Source organism: Convolutriloba macropyga, chromosome 10 (genome assembly GCF_964194025.1).
Source record: "Convolutriloba macropyga chromosome 10, txConMacr16.3, whole genome shotgun sequence".
NCBI classification, from domain to species: domain Eukaryota; kingdom Metazoa; phylum Xenacoelomorpha; order Acoela; family Convolutidae; genus Convolutriloba; species Convolutriloba macropyga.
In genome coordinates, this window is record NC_134477.1 from 20,940,017 (window position 1) to 20,960,744 (window position 20,728).

The window sequence follows — 20,728 nt, forward strand, 5'->3', positions numbered from 1 at the left end:
TAACCATGCAACCAATCATGTCTGACTTACCTAAGGAGAGACTTGCTTACCAGTCTCCTCCCTTCACGAACACTGGCGTTGACTACTTTGGGCCATTCTATGTTATTGTCCGCCGTACTACTGAGAAAAAGGTGGGCTTCCTCTTCACCTGTCTCACTACTCGCGCTGTCCATGTTGAGATAGTTACATCCATGGACACCAGTTCTTGTGTTATGGGAGTTGAGCGGTTTGTGTCACGTAGGGGTACACCTGCCATGATTTGGTCAGACAATGGCACTAACTTTATTGGAGCGGAGAAAGAACTCCGAGAAAGTATTGAAAAGTGGAACGTTGTCAACATTGCAGCTGAGCTCGCTCACAAAGGTATAAAGTGGAGGTTCAATCCACCCAGCGCACCACATCAAGGGGGTATCTTGGAGAGGTTGGTACGCAGCTTCAAACGCGTGTTGTATACTATTCTTGGCACGCGTCGCCTCACGGATGAGGTACTGCATACTACCTTTTGTCTCGTGGAGAATGCTCTCAATTCGCGTCCTTTAACACCCGTAAGCGCCGATCCGTGCGATTTGAACGCTTCAACGCCCAACCACTTTCTTTTAGGAGAACACTCTGCCGGTATTCCGTCTGTTGTCGGCAACAATGAGTTCGACCATCGTAAACGTTACGCCGTGCGCAGTCGCACGCTAATGCGATCTGGTCCCGTTGGATCAAAGAGTACGTACCGACGCTGAACCGACGCTCTAAGTGGCAGTCGCCTGCCGAGCAACACCTTAAGACCGGTGACTTGGTTTGGATAGTTGAGGAAACCAACCCTAGGGGTTACTACCCAACCGCGCGGATTGTGGAACTCCGCTACGGCTCCGATAGCGTCGCGCGCTCCGCCGTTTTACGTACGTCGACCAGTTCACTCGTCCGTCCGCTTGTAAAACTTGTACCAGTTTTCCCAGCATCTTCTTCCGGGCCGGAGGATGTTACCGAGTAAATGAGCAACGCTATTTGAATAGAGCGAGAAATGAGCAATCTAATACGTCATATTTCTTAACCATTTAAATGCACACAAATTCTCTTCTAATATACGTAGAAAACTCCGAAAAAAGTTCGTTTAACATTATTTTCGTCGAGCCTACTAATATACGGAATCAAGTGCGCTCCTTTTAGGCTTAATATTTTTATGTTTCGAAAACGTATTGGTGACCGATCTGAGCCGAAAATCAACTCAGACAAATACCTGCTAAAAAGATCAAGCTAGATTTGCCTGTAAGTAAACGATGCTTATCGCCGTGATGATGCTACGAAACAGATGCCGTAAAGTTTCGATATAATGTTTATGCCTTGATGTAAAGCGAGTATAGTTGGACGAAATAGATTGTACGTTTTGAATACAGTTGCCTCAGCGTTATGATATAGAGTGCTTATATGAATTAACATTCCGATAGTCTGATTATTGAGTTTTTATACAGCTACATATCAATATATGAAATACTGATCAGAAAATTTAATCCGAAATCTGATTTAAATCTAAATTTGAAATAATTTCATGAAAACTGACTATACTGCTTCCAGAGAAAACCAAATAAAAGTTGGCAGCTTTTGCCATAATGAACAGTATGTTAAGTAACAGTAAGTAACTTTTTCATATAATTTTTATGAATTCCTATGCAAACAGTTGCATAGATTGATGTTGGCAAGACCATGTTGAATAGATTTCACGTTGGAATGAGCTTACTGCCTCTAACTGAAAACTGGTCATCTTCTAACTGGATTTTCGTTTTAGTTAGACTTTCCAGTTTACCTGAAATTGGCTCTACTAAATTTCTGAATATCATCCGTCTCTTGATATAAAAATCGAAAGGAGTGGCCAAAAATGATGTCGATTAAAATTATCTTCAAGTTAGGAAATTTTTCTAGTAAAATTGTATTTTTTTGAATTTATTTCTTGGCAATGAGTGTATTCTTGTAGCCTTCACATTTTGTTAATTCTTCTTGCCTCTAGCATTACTGTAATCAGCCTTTGCCATATCAATCTGTAGTGCAGTATCTTCTCAGATATATTTATCTGCTATTCCCAAAAATTCAAATTATTCTATTGCTAGGTGAATTGATCATTTTTGCGTCTGAAATTTTCCATAATTGGAGCCAAGATTCAGCAATCTCGAGTTGACCAAGCTATACGATTAAATTAGAGCTCAACCTCGAATAGAACGCTTCTCAGAGCATTGAACCTTCAATTGATGGCATGCTAGGCTCATGTCATTTTTTAGTTTCACGCCGTAAAAATCTGATTAATTGCTATCAAACGAAGTCTACAGCAACTATATTAGTCCGGTGGTCTTTTTAAAGCAATTTTTTGATTGTCCAATTTTTTATCTGGCCCATTTCACTTTGTGTCCTGAAAAACGTGATAACAGTTAACGCTCGGAGGGCATTAAGATCTCTTACGACTAAACATTGTCTTAAGAATGCAATTCAACCAACACCGTTTTGAGGTGACAATTGCATGTTAAGAAGTGCGGTTCGTAATTTTGAGTTCGACGATGTTACCCCCCCCCCCCATTCAATCACCCCACACCTACTCTGGCCCCCACTTTGGTCTGGTCCCAATCACCCCCACCCCTGGCGGTTTGGACCCTCCCCCCCCCCCCCCTTCTCGTCTCCAGTCCTCCCAATTCTACAACCTCCGTACTGGGCTCACCCCCCCCCCCCAAACAACGCTAGCATCTGTGAGCACTGAGCCCCAGCTGTATACTACCGAAGCCAACTAACTGCTCGCCAGTCGTTTGAGTGCAATTCGCCCGACTTTAGTCAATTACGTAACTATTTGTTGTTGTTGTTGTAGTTGTTTCAAAAAGCATCTTTTCTTATGGCAAAGTCATAATTTTCTGTTAATTTCTCATAATTTAGTGTTAAAAGCTACAAAATTAAAATTTTGTCACTCTTTGACAATTGCAGCGAAAATTTTGATAGATTATAGGCAAATTTTAGTAATGTTTATACGAGAAAAAAGCTTTTTTTTTGTAAAAATATTGTACATTAATTGACTGACGACGAGAAGTTGCTTTAATTTTCATGGTTTCATGATTCACCTCAAGTATCCAGGCAAGCTATGGGACGTCTGACAAGTGTATATTCGACTAGTACCATTCGACAAATCTAGTTGTCAATTGATTGAAACGACACCGAAAGGCAGAGTGGAACCTCTACATACGGCTATTGAAAAGCAGTAGTCTAAACTGCTTAATTTAAAGACGTACGTACAATAAGTTAATTTAATCTACTATTGTATGGTTGAGCTTTTTTGGTCTGTTTCGATCGTTGTGTTTTATACCCGGACACAAAAAATACATACGTCTGAAAATTTGTTAGGAAAAATAAACACAACATTTCTCCTGATGAAGGCGTCTAATATTATATGCTCTCAATTTACGACGGCTTAGTTCAATTAAGACCTGCAGAAAAAGTGTTTTCACCTTTAAATCACACTGAAGTAAATAGTGTCACAGTGCTGTGTCTATTTTGATCACAGCATCAGGTTGCTGATCTACAAATCGAACACAGGTTAAATTAGTTCAATTTAGAGAGAGACTAAAAAACGACTGAAGTTTGAACTGAATCAAGTCATTCCGCAATACACATGTAAAATGTTATCATAGCAAAGATATAACTTGTTACAGCAGTGATCAGATTAAAACATATTGAGGAGAACACTGGGGGGGGGGGGGGGTTGGGTGGGGTAATACGGTAATACACACGCGCTGTAATGGTTAGTTACCCTCATAATGATAGTGCACACTGCGCGCGAAGCATAACGAAAAAATGAAATTCAAGTTCTCAGTTGTGGGTATACAATCTCTGTTTAGACGAGCCAGACAGCAGACACGGCAGACAGCTATAAAAATTATTTAACCCTGAAAATGACCGGTTTTCAAGAGCAATAAATTAAAGTTTCGGCAGCAAATCCCAACTCTAATCGATACATAATTGATTTAATATCCGGATTTTTTAACAATTAAAAATATTGCCTGAATGCTTCGTGAAATAGATATGCCCTAGAAATAAAACTAAGCGCAAATACATTCTTTCGCGGACTTGGTGTGACGCAAGCGCTTATTCATAATTGAGATATCCTGAAAAACGGTACAATTTTGAAAATTCGAGCTCTTTATGCATAGTTCAGATCATTCTTTGAGAAGATCAGCTGAATGATTCCGTTCAGTTAGTATAAAATAACTTAATAAGAACGATGATAACACTCTTAATTTTAGTTCAACAAATCGTTCATAAGGTTTCAAGTTCAAACAAGCAGATCAAAAATTTACTTCAATTGAAAACGTAAAAGTCTAAGCAGAACAAGGAAGCTGGGTAATGTGCATTGGCAAATAAGGTTCCCACCCCGCACATCCACATTTTCTGGCGTAAATGTCCATCAAATAAAGAAGAGATAGAATTGGATCAAAAATTCAAATATTGTTCAAAAGTAATTGGTGTATTGAGAAAAATAACTGAACTCAACTCAAATCACTTAGTAAAGATAAGAATACCAATTTTGAGATCTGATGAGATCCGCAATTATTAAGACCACGAGCTAAGACAGTAAACAAAATCAAATAACAACAACAAAATCTATTTACATCCAAAAATCATTGTCGATTTTTTTTTTCAAATAGAAAACTTAATAACGTCAAAAAAGCGTCAAATAAAACCTAAACAAAACAATATATCTTGTTTTTGACCTGATTCAACATGGAACCTGTCCATAATGAGACACGGTAACAAGAAAACAAAAAGGTTGAAAAAAGGCAGAGTTAAAAAGTGCATATATATTTTTGAAAACGAAAAAAATCAAAACTTAAAATAATTAAATATCAACTGAAATCTCAGACAGGTTTACAATCGTTCATACCTCTATATTAAGATATTGAGATCTGTCATTATCCGGAAAAATAAATCAGAGACGAAAAACAAAAATTCAATTGAATTTTGTTAGAAAACGGTGTTGAAACCGCTGAAACCATATTAATAAAATGATATGCGAAAAAGAGATCCACTGAATTCTGCTACAAGAAGATGCAGAAACTGTTAAACAGATAATCTATTCACAAAAAAATATGTTCAATTGTGCTTTTTTAGGACATCTGAACTGTCAATGTTGTAACAAGACAAGAAAAAGAACCTTAAAGATGGGATTATAACCAAAAATTGAAAGTGTTTTGTTAAAGCTCAATAAATCAAAGCCCCGACTTATTAAGAACCATTACTTAAATCGTTAAACCTCAATAAAAGATAAATTTTAATCCATTAGAACGAGGATACAATGAGGACCAAAATGTTGCAGAGCTTATACTTTCCGTGTTTATTTTGACAACAAGTATTTTTAAACGCCAAAACGAGTATAATTTTTGGACGAAAAATTAGATAGGTTTCCTTGAAACTCCTTTAGAATCCAATTGTACCAATCACTAGTAAGCGTCGATATGAACGGTTCTGCTGTGTAATTAACATAAAAGGGCAAAAAATGCTAAAATAATTAAAAAAAAGACAGCGACAGATTACATTTGTGATTATTTTAGGACAGTAAAAAAAAACAAAAATTAAACAAATTTTAGCCTATCTAAACCTATCCAGCTATCGCTGTTCTTCAATTAGGACCACGAAACTTTCTTAAACTCACGCATTGTGAAACAATTGACCAAAAAATCAATATATCAAAAATAAAAGATGCATTTTGTTTATTTATAGAGTTAAATTAGGGGAAAAAACGCCTAAGTGTTAGGTCAAGAGCAAAAAGGAAGTGCAATTAAAACCAGCCCTGTTTAAAGTTAACCAAGATTGTGTTGGCATTTTTAGGTGTCTTAGTTCGGCAAATCTAACCAAAGTGGACTAAAGTAGCTTATTTGATGAAAAAAATCCAAATTTGAAAAATTTCAGCCACTAAATTGGATCAAGCAGTTCAATAACACCCTTCTATCTTCAGAGATGAAACCAACAACATCAACGATATTTTTTTAAACGTTTTTTAAAAATTAAAAAAAAATAAAAGTTGTTTTAAAAAAATGCCTAAAAGCACGGAAATTTTGAACAAAACAACAAAAATTGGTCAACATTTCACAACAATTGAAACCTTGATAACAACGTGGAAAAACAAAATTAAAAAAAATTGATAATTATATAGTTTACACTGGACAGGCTTTCTAGTGAGACCTCCGAAACCCTCTACGATGAATACATCTATCAGCAAAAATTGACTTAAAAAAAAAGAAAAATCCATCTGAGTATATAGTTCCTCTCCCACTAAAGTGGATCGGAACAGTAACTTGAATACTTAGCAAGAGTGAAAATTTTTGACATTGCTGCCAAAAATTTGAAAGGTTTTCTTTGGTTGTCTCGACGCTTGTCTGATGCAACCGCCAGAAAAAATTCAACTCTTTTCAATACCAAAAGTAATTGAGTGTTTGAAAGCGTTGAACTCATCAGCAAACTGAAGCCAACTTATCAGGTGGTTAGTGCTTCAAATAAATTTCCTTCAACAGCTAGAACTAAAAACATTTGCTTTAAAAACGACAAGTGACAAGAGGTACATTACAGAAGACAAATTTCTGAGCAAAATCCAAGAGCAAAATTTGAGCCATGGAATTTCCGAAAGTTCAACTAGTTATCCTCTGACTCCCAATTATGCAAGTTTAACCGATCTCAAAATTTTGACAAAATTTATTTTATAAAAGAAATATTTTGAATTTTAGAAAATTGTACATACATAAAAATTGGTAAATACAAAGTTCAAACCTTAAAAAAACTGGAACAGAGGATGAAAATTCCTGCAATTAGGAATACAACTTTGAGTAAAAGATGACCAGAGTACAAAACTCTTTCAATTGTTAGTAATGAATGCTCAATGCCCTTAGCTTAAACTAGGTTTCATATTAGGGCACATATTGGGACCACTCTACAAGAGCTTTAAACAACTCGTCCATTTCACTATAAGGTTTTATTATGTTAAATAATACACTTTTCAGACAAATAAAATTTTAGAATTGACTCAATTTGTTTATAAATTTCCATTCATCTCAGTCTACTTGTTCCTCTTTCCGATTGCACAAGCCAATAGTTTAAACTGAAGTATAAAATTAAAAATTAAACTCTTGTTAAAAACCAGTGCGATGAGTGATCGCAATTTAGATCTCAAACATCTTACTTTACCTTTTTTTTCAAAATAAAAAAATTTTCAAATTAACTCATAATGCAATAAAGTCACTGCAACAATATTCGGTATTTGACACATTGGATATTCAAACAAAATCTATTAGTTTTCAGAAAATTAGTCACTTGAGAAGATTATTAAAATTATATCAACTGCATCCGGAGGACTAAACAACTTTCCTATTCCCAGTTTAGGTATAAATCGTTAGCAAATGATACAAATACCAGATATCGCTCTGTGTTTTCACCGTAAGTTTTAGAGAAAAGTCACAGAAAATACTAATAACTGACTCATTATTCCGACCCCTTTTAGTGGAGGAGGAACTATGGAGCTCAAATGGTTTGATGTTTAGTCATTTTTGGCCGATCGATATATTCATCGTAGAGGGTTGTGAGTGGCATCATTTCAAAGCCCGTACAGCTCTGTATTTAGAAATGAAAAGATTTTTTAGTTCTTTTTTTCAAAGACAGTTAACGAGGTTGAAGATTTTGCGAACATAAGAATGATATCCGTTAATTTTGTTTAAGTTTCAGAAAATTTTGCTCAATTTTCGACACTTTTACCAAATTTGATAAGTTTGATAACAATGATGTCTTCAGTTTTGCGTATAAACCTAAAAGAAGGGTGGTTGACCTGTTTGATAGACAATTTTAGCTCGAAATTGAAGAAGTTTTCAAAATAAGGACTTTTGCATCAAAAATGGTACCAAAATGCGTTTTTAGCACATTACGTCAATTTTCAAAATGAGATACAGACTTCAAAACTGCTGACAGATCTTTAAAAAACCCAAAAGAAGGCTATTTTAAACTCGGCTTCCTCTAAGATTGATCTGGAATAAAAAACTTCGCCAATTTTATGCAAAAATAAAACCAATATTATCCAAAATGAAATAATTACTTTTGATTCATAGATTTTTGGACAAATTATCTATTGAAGTTGAAATTGGAAGAACAACTTTTTTTGTTAAACGCGCAGCCATATGAAAAAAATCAGCGATATCAAAACTAGTTTTGGTCTCAAAATTTGTTGTGATTCTTCGTCCTCTATAAAATATTATTTGAGCTTTTTTCTGTTCTCACTTCTATAGTTATTGCGGGCCAGAATTGTTTCCCACAGAGTTCAATTACTGACGGCTCTTTTTTATGCAAATTTAATCTTCATAATCATTTAATTATGATTACAGAGATAATTTCATGGTTTCTATGGCCTTCACAAAGTGTTTTTGTAAACTTAAATTAAATTCTTGTGCTCTGCCCAATTTTGTTAATTATTATATCTAGTGGCTCCTATGTCTTTGACTATGTCTGCTTCATGAAAGTTTCTGTAATCTTTTGGTTTTTGCAGTTAGTTCTACATTGTTTAAACTAATTTCTTAGTATCAGAAAACACAGATTGCTTCCTCTCTCTAGGAACTGAATGTTTAATATTTGTTTCATCGGGCAAAAGATCTTTATCCAAAATGAATTATTCAATTATGATCTAGAGATTTTTAGACAATTTATCTATTTCAGTTAAAATTGGCACAATTACTTGTTTTTCTTAAACGTGCACCGATAAAAAATAACAGCAATATATTAAATCTAGTTTTGGCCTCAAAACTTGTTATAATTGTTTTGCGGTGCGCTTTTATATAAAAATATTTTAGCTATTTTTTGCTTAACCTCTTTGTTTATTACGGACCAGAATTGCACCCTACAGACTTCAATTAGACGGCTCTTATTTACGCAAAAATTAGTCTTCATGGTCCTTTAATTATGATTGCAGAGAAAATTTCATGGTTTCTATGGTTTCCAGAAAGTGTTTTTCTAAACCTGAATTAAATTTTTGTGCTCTTCCCGATTTTGTTGATCGTTTTGCAGTCTCATGACTGATTATGAAGCTGTAGTGGTCTTCCCTAGATAGTATTAGTGAACCTATGCATTATTTTTAGTTGATATCTAATGGCCCTTATGTCATTCGCTATGTTTGTTTTGATTGAAAAGTCTCAGTTATTTTTTGGTTTTAAATTCATTCTACATTGTTTAAAAGTGTTGCTAAGTTTCAAAAAACACAGGTTGCTCCTTCTTTCTCGGAACTGAATGTTCATTCCTTGTAGCAGTAAGAATTTTTATTGAATTGTTTCATGCGTACATCACCACGAGTTTTAAAAAACGAATTTCACATTTTGGACAGTTGCACACTTTTTTGTTTTGTCGCGTTGTCACATAATCACTTTAAAAACAGGTCCCATTGGTTTTGAAAAAGATAAAGAATTGAATATTTAGAATGTTCTCAGTGAATAACGTTTTGTGGCAACTGCTTCGAAGCCATTTTTTTCAAAAATGTGTTCCAACTAATAGCGGTTGCCTGTGTTTTCCGCTCTATTTTAGTCGTATAAAATGTTCGGGGTGCTAACGGGTCTCAGTCGTTTCTTTTCAGGCACAAAAGGAACCATTTTAAAGATTGAAGTTGATAGCTAATGGTATCAATTACCTCGGAATAAGTTGTTTTTGAAGACTTTGATAGACTTTTTGAAACCCGTCTTTTTTGGTTCTTTTTTGACAACTTGTAATTTAGTCTCATTGATGACAAGATCCGTCAACTATGGTGAAGCAAATATTATTCCCTTCATAGGTTTTATGTTGCAGCTGATGGCTTCATGGTTTGACAATAAGTGTTTTTAATTTCTGAGACTGGAAATTGCTTGAGGTTATTTTTTGTTGCCTTTTTCGGAAATTCGCACTAAAATGAGGACCCATTGATTGTTTCAATTGACCGCCTATCGTTCTTACGGCTTCAAAATGTGTTTGCGTACAGTTGATTGTGGAATAATGAGTCCTGTCTTTATTTATTGATAAGTTGTAGTCTTGAGACTTAGTCTCAACTAATGGTATTTTCAATTTGCTTCCGAAGGAGTTACATATTGATATGTCTAGTTTATATTTGTTGACCGTTTAAGAGGATTCTTGATAGAACGAAAATTTGGTTTAAAAAACCAGTGATGTTTTGAACTATACCAATTCTTTAGAAATGTTATATCTGTCAGTTTGTAGTCTAGTCTCAGTGAACACAAATTGCCTTTACTTCTGATCTTATCATGATCAAAATTATATAAAGAGTAAAAATAATTTTAATACTAATTGTGTAGTTTATTTATTGTTTTATGGCTTGGTTACTTCGAGTTTTTAAGTCTGCTTGACACATCTGCTTTGAAGTGAAGTAAAAGTTATTTGCTTAGTTTAGTTTTTATTCGATGTTTTTAAAAATAGATATTGAGTTTGACCGTGTTTAATGGTTTTAATGTTTGTTATATATCTTGTTTCGTAGTCTTTTTGATGGCAGGTATTATAGCCAGTGCGGCATTATCTAATTCATTTATTGGCTCGTCCTTAGAACGATTATTTTTAACTCATGAAGCAATGATTTTCGAACAGTATGTGTATCTGTGAAAGTTTCCTTTCTCTTCCTCATTTGGTAGACACTTAAGTAAAAGTTTGGATGAGCTGTTCGGAGCGCCTTACTGAGCCTCCGTCCGATTCTACTGTCAATTCAATGATATGACCACTCATTGAGTTAATTTCGTAAGAATGTAGCGCCTGAATGATTATTTTCTATCAATTTTTGTCTTCTTTTCTCACGTTTTTGTGATCAATTGTTGAGTCCAATACTTGCTATAATACAGTATCTGATCTTTGTCATTGGATGAATCATAAATTTTTTTGTGAATGAATTTCACGCTGTCTCATAAAATCAATTGCGAATTGTCCAAGCAGTTTCATCTTTTTTGATACGAACGACATCTAAAATAAATAGCAACAATTTCAATTAATAGCTAGCGAAAAACTCGCAAATAGATTTATTAAATGAAGACGGAGATTTATTTGTGTGACATAAACATGTATCGACTTCATATATACCGCTCTTTTCATCCGGATAGAGGATTTAAATCAGTTGTAATAGATATTACCTAAATACCCCCTAGGGTACCTTTACATGGTCTAGCCGGTGATGTTTAACCCATGGTTGCAAAATTCCCCCAAAATGTTACGTCTTGAACTATAACCTGAATTGCACTTGAAACACAAGCCAACATATCCTCGACTTTCCTCAAAAATTTAAATAAATTGATAACCCAAAATTTTCCAGACCTGCATTTCTTTGTTCAACCTCAGTTTAGGCTAGAATATAGATTATATGAAAAATCAATGGAATAAATTTTCCTCAATCTTTGCCGCTGCCTTTGGGTTGCAAAATTGATATTTATAATAAGCAAAAATGTCACTTGGTTCGCTTGAACAATTCGAAATGGATCATAACGAAAGCCCGACAAGTGGTTTCACTAATCTTTTTTTCACTAATTGCTCGAGAAAACTCAATAAGCAAAAAAGTTACAGACGTCAAAATGCGGTTTTTAACGACAATTTTATTATTTTCCCGCAAATTAGTACCTTTCAACTAACTCTTGAATCATTGAGCTAAATGTCAGCCTGCTCTTCAACTAGAGGTATTAAGGCCCGATTGGTGTTGTTTGACATCCCCTAATTTGATGTCAATTCATTAAAAGATGTCACTTACAGCTCAAATAAAGACAGTACGCACCTTGTTTGAAAATAACGGAACTCAATAAAAAGCTGCCGAAAAAATCTTTTTTTATTGTGTGATAATTAAGTTCAGATTCTTTTAGAAACGCTAATTTACACGAGTAACAAAATAAAATGTCAAAACACAATTTTACTAATTGCGAGGACTTGACTGAAATTCTGCTGTTATTCTTTATCCTTAAGAAATCGTCAAGTCCAATTCGGGAATCTACTTACAAAAAACTTCCAGAAATGTTCTGGTTATTCTTTCGGAATAATGTTCAAACCCTTTTTGGCATGCTGGTTAACTTTTTAAAATTGACAAGAATGCTATTTTTTTGGGAAAGGGTTGAAAAATCATATGCAATGATGGTCAAATGACGATTATCTCTGATCTTAAATTAGTAGAGAACCAGTGTTGATAACAAGATAGTAATTGATCAAGCACCGAGAGAACGAAAGTAAAGCGTTATTAACTCATTTTAAAAACCTTTAGCCTGATTCATTGTACATTTATATGCTCCTACAATCACTGAACACTAGCTGCATTATTGGGTAATAATTTTCGATTCTGTGGAAAAAGAAGATGAATGTGATGATTCGGATTTCCATACACAAAGAAAACCAAGATACGAGATATATTATTTCATTAGAATTTCGCTTCAGTAAGATCAAATGATTTGATCACTGCTTTTGGTATGTGAAAGGAGCTAAAGCTGTTGCACATCAATTTGAGATGCATTCTTAGAGCAGATGACCTCTGTTAATATGCTTATTGAGGTCCTAATTGTTACTCAGGTCTTCAGAGAAGAGGTGATAAGCTTTCACTACATGGAAGAGGACATCCATAAAGTTCTGCTAATTAGTTTGTGTAAGTGATCAAAAACATGCATATCGTATGCTCATGTCCGCATTTAACAAAATGATCAAGATTGAAGTTAACAGCAACTAGATTATGGCATTGAATTCAATGAAATTCAATCTAATTGAGCAACAAGAACTACATTTTTTCCAATTGCCCAATAGAGTCCCTTCTCCAACGATAAACTGTCTGGCTAAACTAAATGTATTGAATAAAAACAGCAAAAAATATACTTGTGAGCTAAACTCATACCCGCACTGTTCACCTATGAAGTGAAAAAACTATCCTATAGTTTTTGCTCGAAATATCCAAACGCATCCACTTTCTATGATTTGAGAAAAAATTGAGAACAAAGATTAATCATGATCACTTTCAGAGATCCAAAAACGACCGCACACAACAAACAAGCCTAAAACTGACTATGGTTGACTATCATATGGATTGTCTGGACATGGTCGATAAGCAAAAAGCGCACCCGTACCTTGGTCCCAGAGTAAATCAGAGCTGTGCCATTGTTTTTACATTTAAAACAGAGCTGCCCCATAGTATTTGAATAGTACACGTCGATCGCATAATGTTCAGGACAAAAACCGGCTGCTAAGTTTATGCGCATACACAATAGCATGCTGTTGTTTTTCTGCGCATGACTGTAGCCATTATGTTTTAACTATGGTCATTTAATTATTCTTCACACTCTGTACATAGTGTATACATACAAAGTTGAAATTTTCGAAAATCAACAAATTGAAACAATTGTCATGCGAAAAAGATGGCGGAGCACATAGCATCATAAAAAACGCTATAAACGTCGTCCCGGTTGCTTATTTCGATAGATTGGGTGTATCGGAAGCAGCGAGTTGTTCGTGGTGATATTGGAAGCAGCAAACCAAATTGTCCGTGGGGATATTAGGGATATCTCAAGTCGTAAATGCTTTTTCGCGAACTGAAACTCGCGATATTGTCTTTGAAACGTTAGCACGAGCTCACTTGACTTATTTACATAGTGCAGGTTGTTCCTGATATTCCAGTGAGCACGCAGGTATGACTGCTCATCATTCCACCTTCGCCAGCAGCTGATGTCACCTTGTGCTTGTGAGGAACGTTCCTCACAAGGTGACATGTGTTCCTGGCGAAGGTGGAAAGATGAGCTGTCATACCTGCGTGCTCACCTGAATCAAAGGAAATACCTGAAATACATCCTGAAATACATCAAACATACAGAAATACCTGAATCAGATCAATAACTCGTGATTATACAAGTCAACTAGGAGAAGCAACAGAACTGAATGCAACCTGTTTTGGCAAAAACTATTCAAACTCAGGACAAAACATGAGTTTATTTTACATTCATTTCCATATAATATTAACCTTTGCATGGATTAGAAAGCATGTTTATAATAAATTAAAGTGTTCCGTTGTTAGTTTCGTTTTCTTCATAAGTTGTTAAGATTTGTTTACTGTTCAAGCAATTAACAAAAATAATTGCCACTCGAGAGAGAGAGAGAGAGAGAGAGAGAGAGAGAGAGAGCGAGAAAAATTTTGGCGGGAACAATTATGCGCAGATGAAAGGCAGCCGGAATTTGATCATGTGCCGCTTAATAGCAGTCGGCAATTAAATATGCGCAGCCCGATCGAATAATGTTAGTTTTAATGCTAAGTGGAATATCAGTAGGTTTTTTTTCATGCACAGATTCATGCAAGAATAAAATTTTTCATCAGCGGTAAACTACTATGTAAATGCCACTGTAATTTGTAAAATGTGGCATGAACATAACTCATGCCAGTAAAAAAAACAGACTGCTTTTTTTCATGTCTCAGTACTGATTTCCACTGGGACCAAGCTCCGGGCAATAGTCTCAGCAAAAATTCTTCATGATAACAATTGATAACAAGTTTGACCCGCGCATTTTTGTTATTTTTATCAACTGCGAAAGAAAATTGATCTTTTGGCAATGACAGCATGAAGAATTGCATTTTGGCTGAGTGCAGACGGTTTTAAAATTTTCTTACATTTTATTTATTGCATTGCGGAAATTAACCTCTAAAGAAGTTTGAAAAAGTTTTCAATTCTCCTTCTTTTCCATTTTCAAATCAGTTTGATAGCAAAAAAAACAGATTGAAAGTGTAATGAATATCTTGAATGGCTAAATCATGTTTTCAGACTTTAAAAATTAGCTTAAAAAATGTAGAATAGTATCAAGCATGTGGATAATATGTCATTTACGAAGTATTAGAAAAAGCTTGAACACAAGTTGCAGTAAATTTAATTTTCCTTTTTCTGACGCCTAATTTTTATGCTTAAATAAAGTACAAGCTGTTAACTTTTAAAGGATCTGATTTTCTGAATGTTCTTCTTTCTGAATGTTGACTTTTTGAAGATCTGATTGAAGTTTTCTGAGTTTGCCCTAACACTAGTAGATTTAAACTTTATACTTAACTCTTTCATACTTTTTCAATACGCTATTTTAAAAAATTTGTTAAAAAAGGAAAATAAAAACACATAACTTCAAGAACTAAATTGTATAGCTTTCAGAAAGCAGTTTCTGATAAAAAGCTACAAAAAAGATCCTAAACAAAATTAAAGATGGTACATTTTGTTGGGCATAATCATTGGGCAAAAAATATTGTTCCAATCTTTGATCACTTAGCAATGTTTTTTTTTGTTTTTTTTTCCTAAACCAGTCATAAGAAGGCGTGCACATTTTCTATGTTCATGAACTGAGTACACAATTTTGCTGTTATTGATTTCTTCATTCTCAGAGACACAATTACTATATTATTGAGGATGTTTTTCTAATGTAATTTCACAGCAAAATCAAGATTTCGACAAGGAATTGATTCTGTTACAAGACGCTATTTTTTGTGCTACGCATCCTCAAATTTTGCAAAAGTATGGCACATCACAAAACGTTTTTGCGTAATTTTGGGATGATGATTAATCACGGAAGATAAATTGCTGAAGTTTTGTATGTTATTAAACAGCAAGCTTGAGTTCTTTGACGATGTAGAAAAAAAACAATTACCAGATATATGCTTAATTGTGTTTTATTGAATAGCCATTATAAAACAACAGATCAAAGGCTATTTTTCAAGTTTTCTTAAAAAATGAGCATAGTTAATAACGAGGCGATTCTCCGAAGCAACATCTCTAATAATTAGTTGAATCAACGATGATTGAATGATGTCAATTCAGATTATAATTTATTGTGTTCCCTTCTTATTTCCTTGCGATCGACTAGAAATTGCTTTTTCTAGTCTTTAATAGCAGTTCTTTGATACTTTTAGTTTATTAAATGTCAAATATAGTTGAAAGCTGATTTTCATTGAATCTTTTTTTATTGAAGTAATTGTTGACATAGTTTATCAACCATATATAAAAATTGTAGCGTTTGAATGTTTTTTTTCTAATTCTTGCAGCGTGGAGGTACATTTATTTAAATATTTGGAGATCTGCGCTCTGTTAAACAAAGTGAAAAATGTTTAGATTTTGATATATTAATATGCAAATTTTATGTTACAACATGATTATTAATGCTCCTTGGTATGTTTCTTTTTGCAAAAAAGAGTGTGTTTAGTTTTGATCAAAATCTATTTACCCAAGCGCACTCCGCTTTCTTTTGGAGCAAGCATAAACTTTCTACTCATGCAATTGATTTGTTTACTTGCTGAGAAAAACGAGTTAATTATCAAAACTATGATACTTCTCCTGGCGAGTATGTTTATGTTGAAAATAACTTGATGCCAAAGAAAACTGGTGTTCCATATAATAGCCGGCAGTGTCATCCTTTATTAGGTCTTACACAAACCGATATGAGTAGAATGGAAACATTTCATTTTGTGACTAAAAAATTGGTCGTGGGTTTTTTTTCCTAAATGTTTGGTTAAAGAAATAAAACATCAGTATAAAAGTAAATGATTTACTTCTTGTGTTTTTCTGTCTATGAAATGATTCGAAAATCGTCATGAGATACAATAAATTTTTTCCCCAGCTTTCTAGAGTTCAATAAGTAATCGATAAAATATGAAAGCTATTTGAGGAACAAGTCTGTGTCTTTTTGTATTTCCATATTATCTCAAACTTAAACGGAAGAATCAAACGGTTCTACTTCTTTTAAAACCGAATCATTTAACCCCTTATATATTAACCCCGTATCTTTTAACCCCTATATCATTTTACCCCTCTATCATTTCATCCCGCCAATTAGCCGTTGACATCACAGGCATATTTTGTCATGGTTAAGTAGATAACTTAATCCCATGTTCGATTGTGATAGTTTCATATCAAGTCCCACGGGCCGCTAAGGCATGGCCAAATGATTATATTGCTAATTTAATAGTCCATATTTTACAATAGTCCCGATTTTATATTATCTATATTAGCAACAAGAAGACGAAGAACTTTCTACAGGTACTTCATACTCCCGCTCTCTGGTCAATTTTTTGATGCGATACTCTTCATTTCAAAACCTACATTTTGATTTCCTCGATTTTGAGTTTATTTCTGCTCCTGAAAACCAACCATGCCAAAAATGATATTTAATCCTACCTGGAGGTTCGAAATTCTCCTCCTGTTCATCGATAGTTGTGGAAGTGACTGGAACATTACTAGCAATGTAAAGACTCCTGATGGAATAAAGACAGACTAAAATGGCAACCACAAACAAAGCAGCGTAGAGCAACGCAATGACCACGCTGACGATGACATTTATCCAGGCAGAACTTTTGTCGCAAATTTCCTCTTGGGCAACTCTCGTCTCTGGTTCTCCACTGGATGAAATAATACTTTGGCTTGGACCAGCAGACGTCGGTGAAACATTTGAGTTTTTGGGGTTTGTTGGACCCAAATCGGGCCTCGGGTTGTTTTCACCGAGAGCATTTTTATCTTCGTCGAAACTCATACGCTTATGCATTTTTTGTTAGAAATTGAGTTTCAGAATTCAAAGAGTTTTAGAACAATTAGAGACTGAAAACAGTTCGAGAAACAAACCGAGCCTCTCAATTTCAGGGAATCGCAGAAACTTAATATTCGGTTTGTCACTTCAGTTAAATTATCAAATCTGTTTGATTTGGCGAAAGCTATATAATGTCTACTTTGATAAGAACTGTTTTGAAAGAAACTTTTCAACTCCTATAGGGATTTGACAACAATGTTTAGTTAAAAGAGGTGCATAAAAGACACAGACAAATCTGTACAGACAAATACACACATCTATACTAACTGTAAACAGGACAAAAGAACAATGGAGCTGGTTAAATAACTAAAATATCATAATCTGTTTGCTGCTCTGCAAATCATATGATAATTTTAACTTAAAAGAGACCCTGAATAACTATGTTTAACAAATCTCTATATGATTGTTATCTTAAAAATTCTTGTAAACAAGGAATCGGAAAACTTATCGGACTGTCCGAACTTGATCATCAGCAGTCGCGATTTTATCAGTTTGGATCAATTTAAGTTTGGATTGGAGTTGTGACTAAGAAAACGATTGAACAGTGTATCATCGAGCTAAGTTCCAAACATACAAAATTCTTAGAAGGTTTTCTTATTATGTTATAAGTGATACTTATTAACAGTTTTTTTATGATATCTTAGTAGTCATGCAAGGATCATACAAAATTTCAACGTATTCCCAAAATGATACAATCGGTTTGGTTTAAAGTACTGATACTGAAAAAAAATAATAAGTATGATCAGTATGAAAACATAAATGAACAAAACCAAAAAAATTCAGCCAGGGCTGATACCTATTCTCATGGTTTATGATAGCAATTACAGTTAGTGCTATCTTTTATTGGTCTACACAAACACATCAGGGCATAAAACTTCCATTTTGGGGCGCCCTATAAAGCAAAATTCGTCCTTTCTCGAGTTTATTTGTGTTCGTGGAAGCAAAAGTTGCCAAAAATGATTCTTATTCTTACCTGGAGGTTCAAAGTTTTCATCTTGCTCTTCTATAGTAGTGGAGGTGACTGGAATATTACTGGTTATGTAGAGACTCTTGATTGAGTACAGACATACTAAAACTGACACCACAATCAGAGCCGCGTAGAACAGAGCAATGATCCCGCTCACAATCGCGTTGATCCACGAAGAACTGTTTTTTGAGGTCTCCATTGGGGCTATTTCGTTCTCGGGTTCTCCACAGGGTACAACGAAACTTCGCCTGGGACCAGCAAACGAAGGCGAGACATTCGAGTTGATGTCGGAGGAGCTTTTGGGCGACTCGGGAAGCGAGTTGGGACCCGAACTGGGGTTTGGGTTATTATGACCGAGGTCATGTTTATCATCGTCAAAGTTCAACCGCGGGTCCATTTTTGACAAATAGTGTAAAAAATTTCGAGATCTGCGATATATTTGAGTTTCTGGATTTAGTAGAATTGTAGAAGTTAGATGTTCCGCTTGTCAGCTTTGATCATATTGACACATTATAACAACATTGTTTGACCGGTGAGATTTCCATATAAAGTATTTTGATACGAAGATTTGATGGAAGTATTTCAGCTCCTCCCCGGGCTGAACAATTTAATTTAATTCAAAGAGGTGAAAAGAACACGCAGACAAATTACACGCATCTATACCAAGTATAAACAGGACAAAGGATCAATGGAGCCGATAAATAACTCAAATATCATAATCTGTTTGCATCGCAGGAAAATTTGAGCCCAAAACAAACCTTGAACTACCCTGATTAATAGCAACAGAGAATTTTCGGTGCCCGTTCGTACGTTCAACTGTCATTCCAATATTATTTACCCCTATTTGGGGCATAAGTTTAAATGAATTTATAAACCGACTAGTCATTACAAAGTCATGGAACAAGGAATAATTGATAATCGATCCGAAAATGGTTGAATTGTTGTCTTAAATCATTCAAGCAACAATTTACAGGAGCAAGATGACATTTTAGTCTGAAGCTAATAAATACATATTGGGCAGATCGCCCAAAAAGGCATGAAAAATTTTAGTTTTTTAGGAACTTTCCGTCTGTGAATGGTAATTGAATAATCTGAGTATTGAAAAAGACAGAATTGGGTCAACCAAGTTCTTTTTTGATCCAATTGACCTGAAAAATTGATTTCATGCCAATTTAGCTCAAAACAATAACAATAAGCTCAAAAAGGGCACTATAAACTATTGTTAACCTTAACAGATAGATTTTTCGTAGAAAATAAACAAGAAAGCTATTGTTGTATATCTTAGAAAATCAATTTCTAGGCACCATGAGAACTGAAAAAGTTATAATTCAATTAAACTTTAATAAAAATGTAGGTGCATTTAAATGCTTCCGGAAATAAAGAACTTTTTATGATTAAGGGTTGACTTTTAGGATAAAATTTTAGAACAATGTTTTAATAAGAGAATTGTGGCGGTGAACAGTTTAATTGAAAATATTAATTGAAAGGTGAATGGAATTTTAAGTTGGAACTAGTTTCTGAGCGTGCAGCCTTCAGAGGAGAAATAAAAGGGGTTTGTTCTGCAAATAACAGTTTCAGTTTTCCCCCGAGATTAAACGTTTTGACGGATCAATAGCGCGGTTTATAGTTTAGCAAGTAAACAAACTTGGTTTATAAATAAATAATTGATTACCGTGAAACTTCAACGAATGGATAACAAAGCGAAAAAGCGGGAAATTTAGGAGTGTTATTCTGTGAGATAACCTTTAATTCATCTTAGGTGTAACTCAATACACTGGAGCAGTTTTTTCCAGTAAAATTTGAGGAAAAAATGTAACGGGATATTATCCAATAGAAATGCGATGTGCCACACTGCAACTTAACATGCATAATGATGTTAAAACACTGCCTTTCAAACCATTTCAGTTCTATTTTGAAAAGAGGCGCAAATTAGATTTTGTTAAAAAATGTTAGCCTCTCAAAGGTGTCAAAATTCACTCAGGTGAGGTGATTTCGAGACGCTCATTAATATTTTCCGCGGGTATCCGGGAATAAAAATGGCTACGGCGACAAGGAATCTTGATAAAGTGCAATAATCTCACACTTGAATGCAAAAGACAGACTCTTGAAACATCTAGTCCATTTTACTGGCTTCAAATCGCACATCGTTGGGTTTAATTTCTCATTTAACCTCACTTTTTAACGGCTGTGAAA

The 20,728-nt window shown here is 34.6% G+C and overlaps 1 protein-coding gene across 2 annotated transcripts in view; it reads right to left on the reverse strand.

Moving 5' to 3' along the window:
- Nucleotides 1–20,319, reverse strand: part of LOC142348817 (uncharacterized) — a 122,524-nt gene extending 102,205 nt beyond the window's left edge. Inside the window, exon 1 of one of the 2 annotated variants that reach the window (XM_075400337.1) lies at nt 18,542–20,319. In XM_075400337.1, coding sequence (XP_075256452.1) covers nt 18,542–18,932 — 391 coding nt within the window. In that variant the 5' untranslated portion in view covers nt 18,933–20,319. Of the gene's footprint in view, nt 1–17,162; nt 17,672–18,541 lie in introns of those variants that run through there. The other variant, XM_075400339.1, reaches the window with a different exon arrangement.
- Between the last annotated feature and the right edge of the window lie 409 nt (nt 20,320–20,728).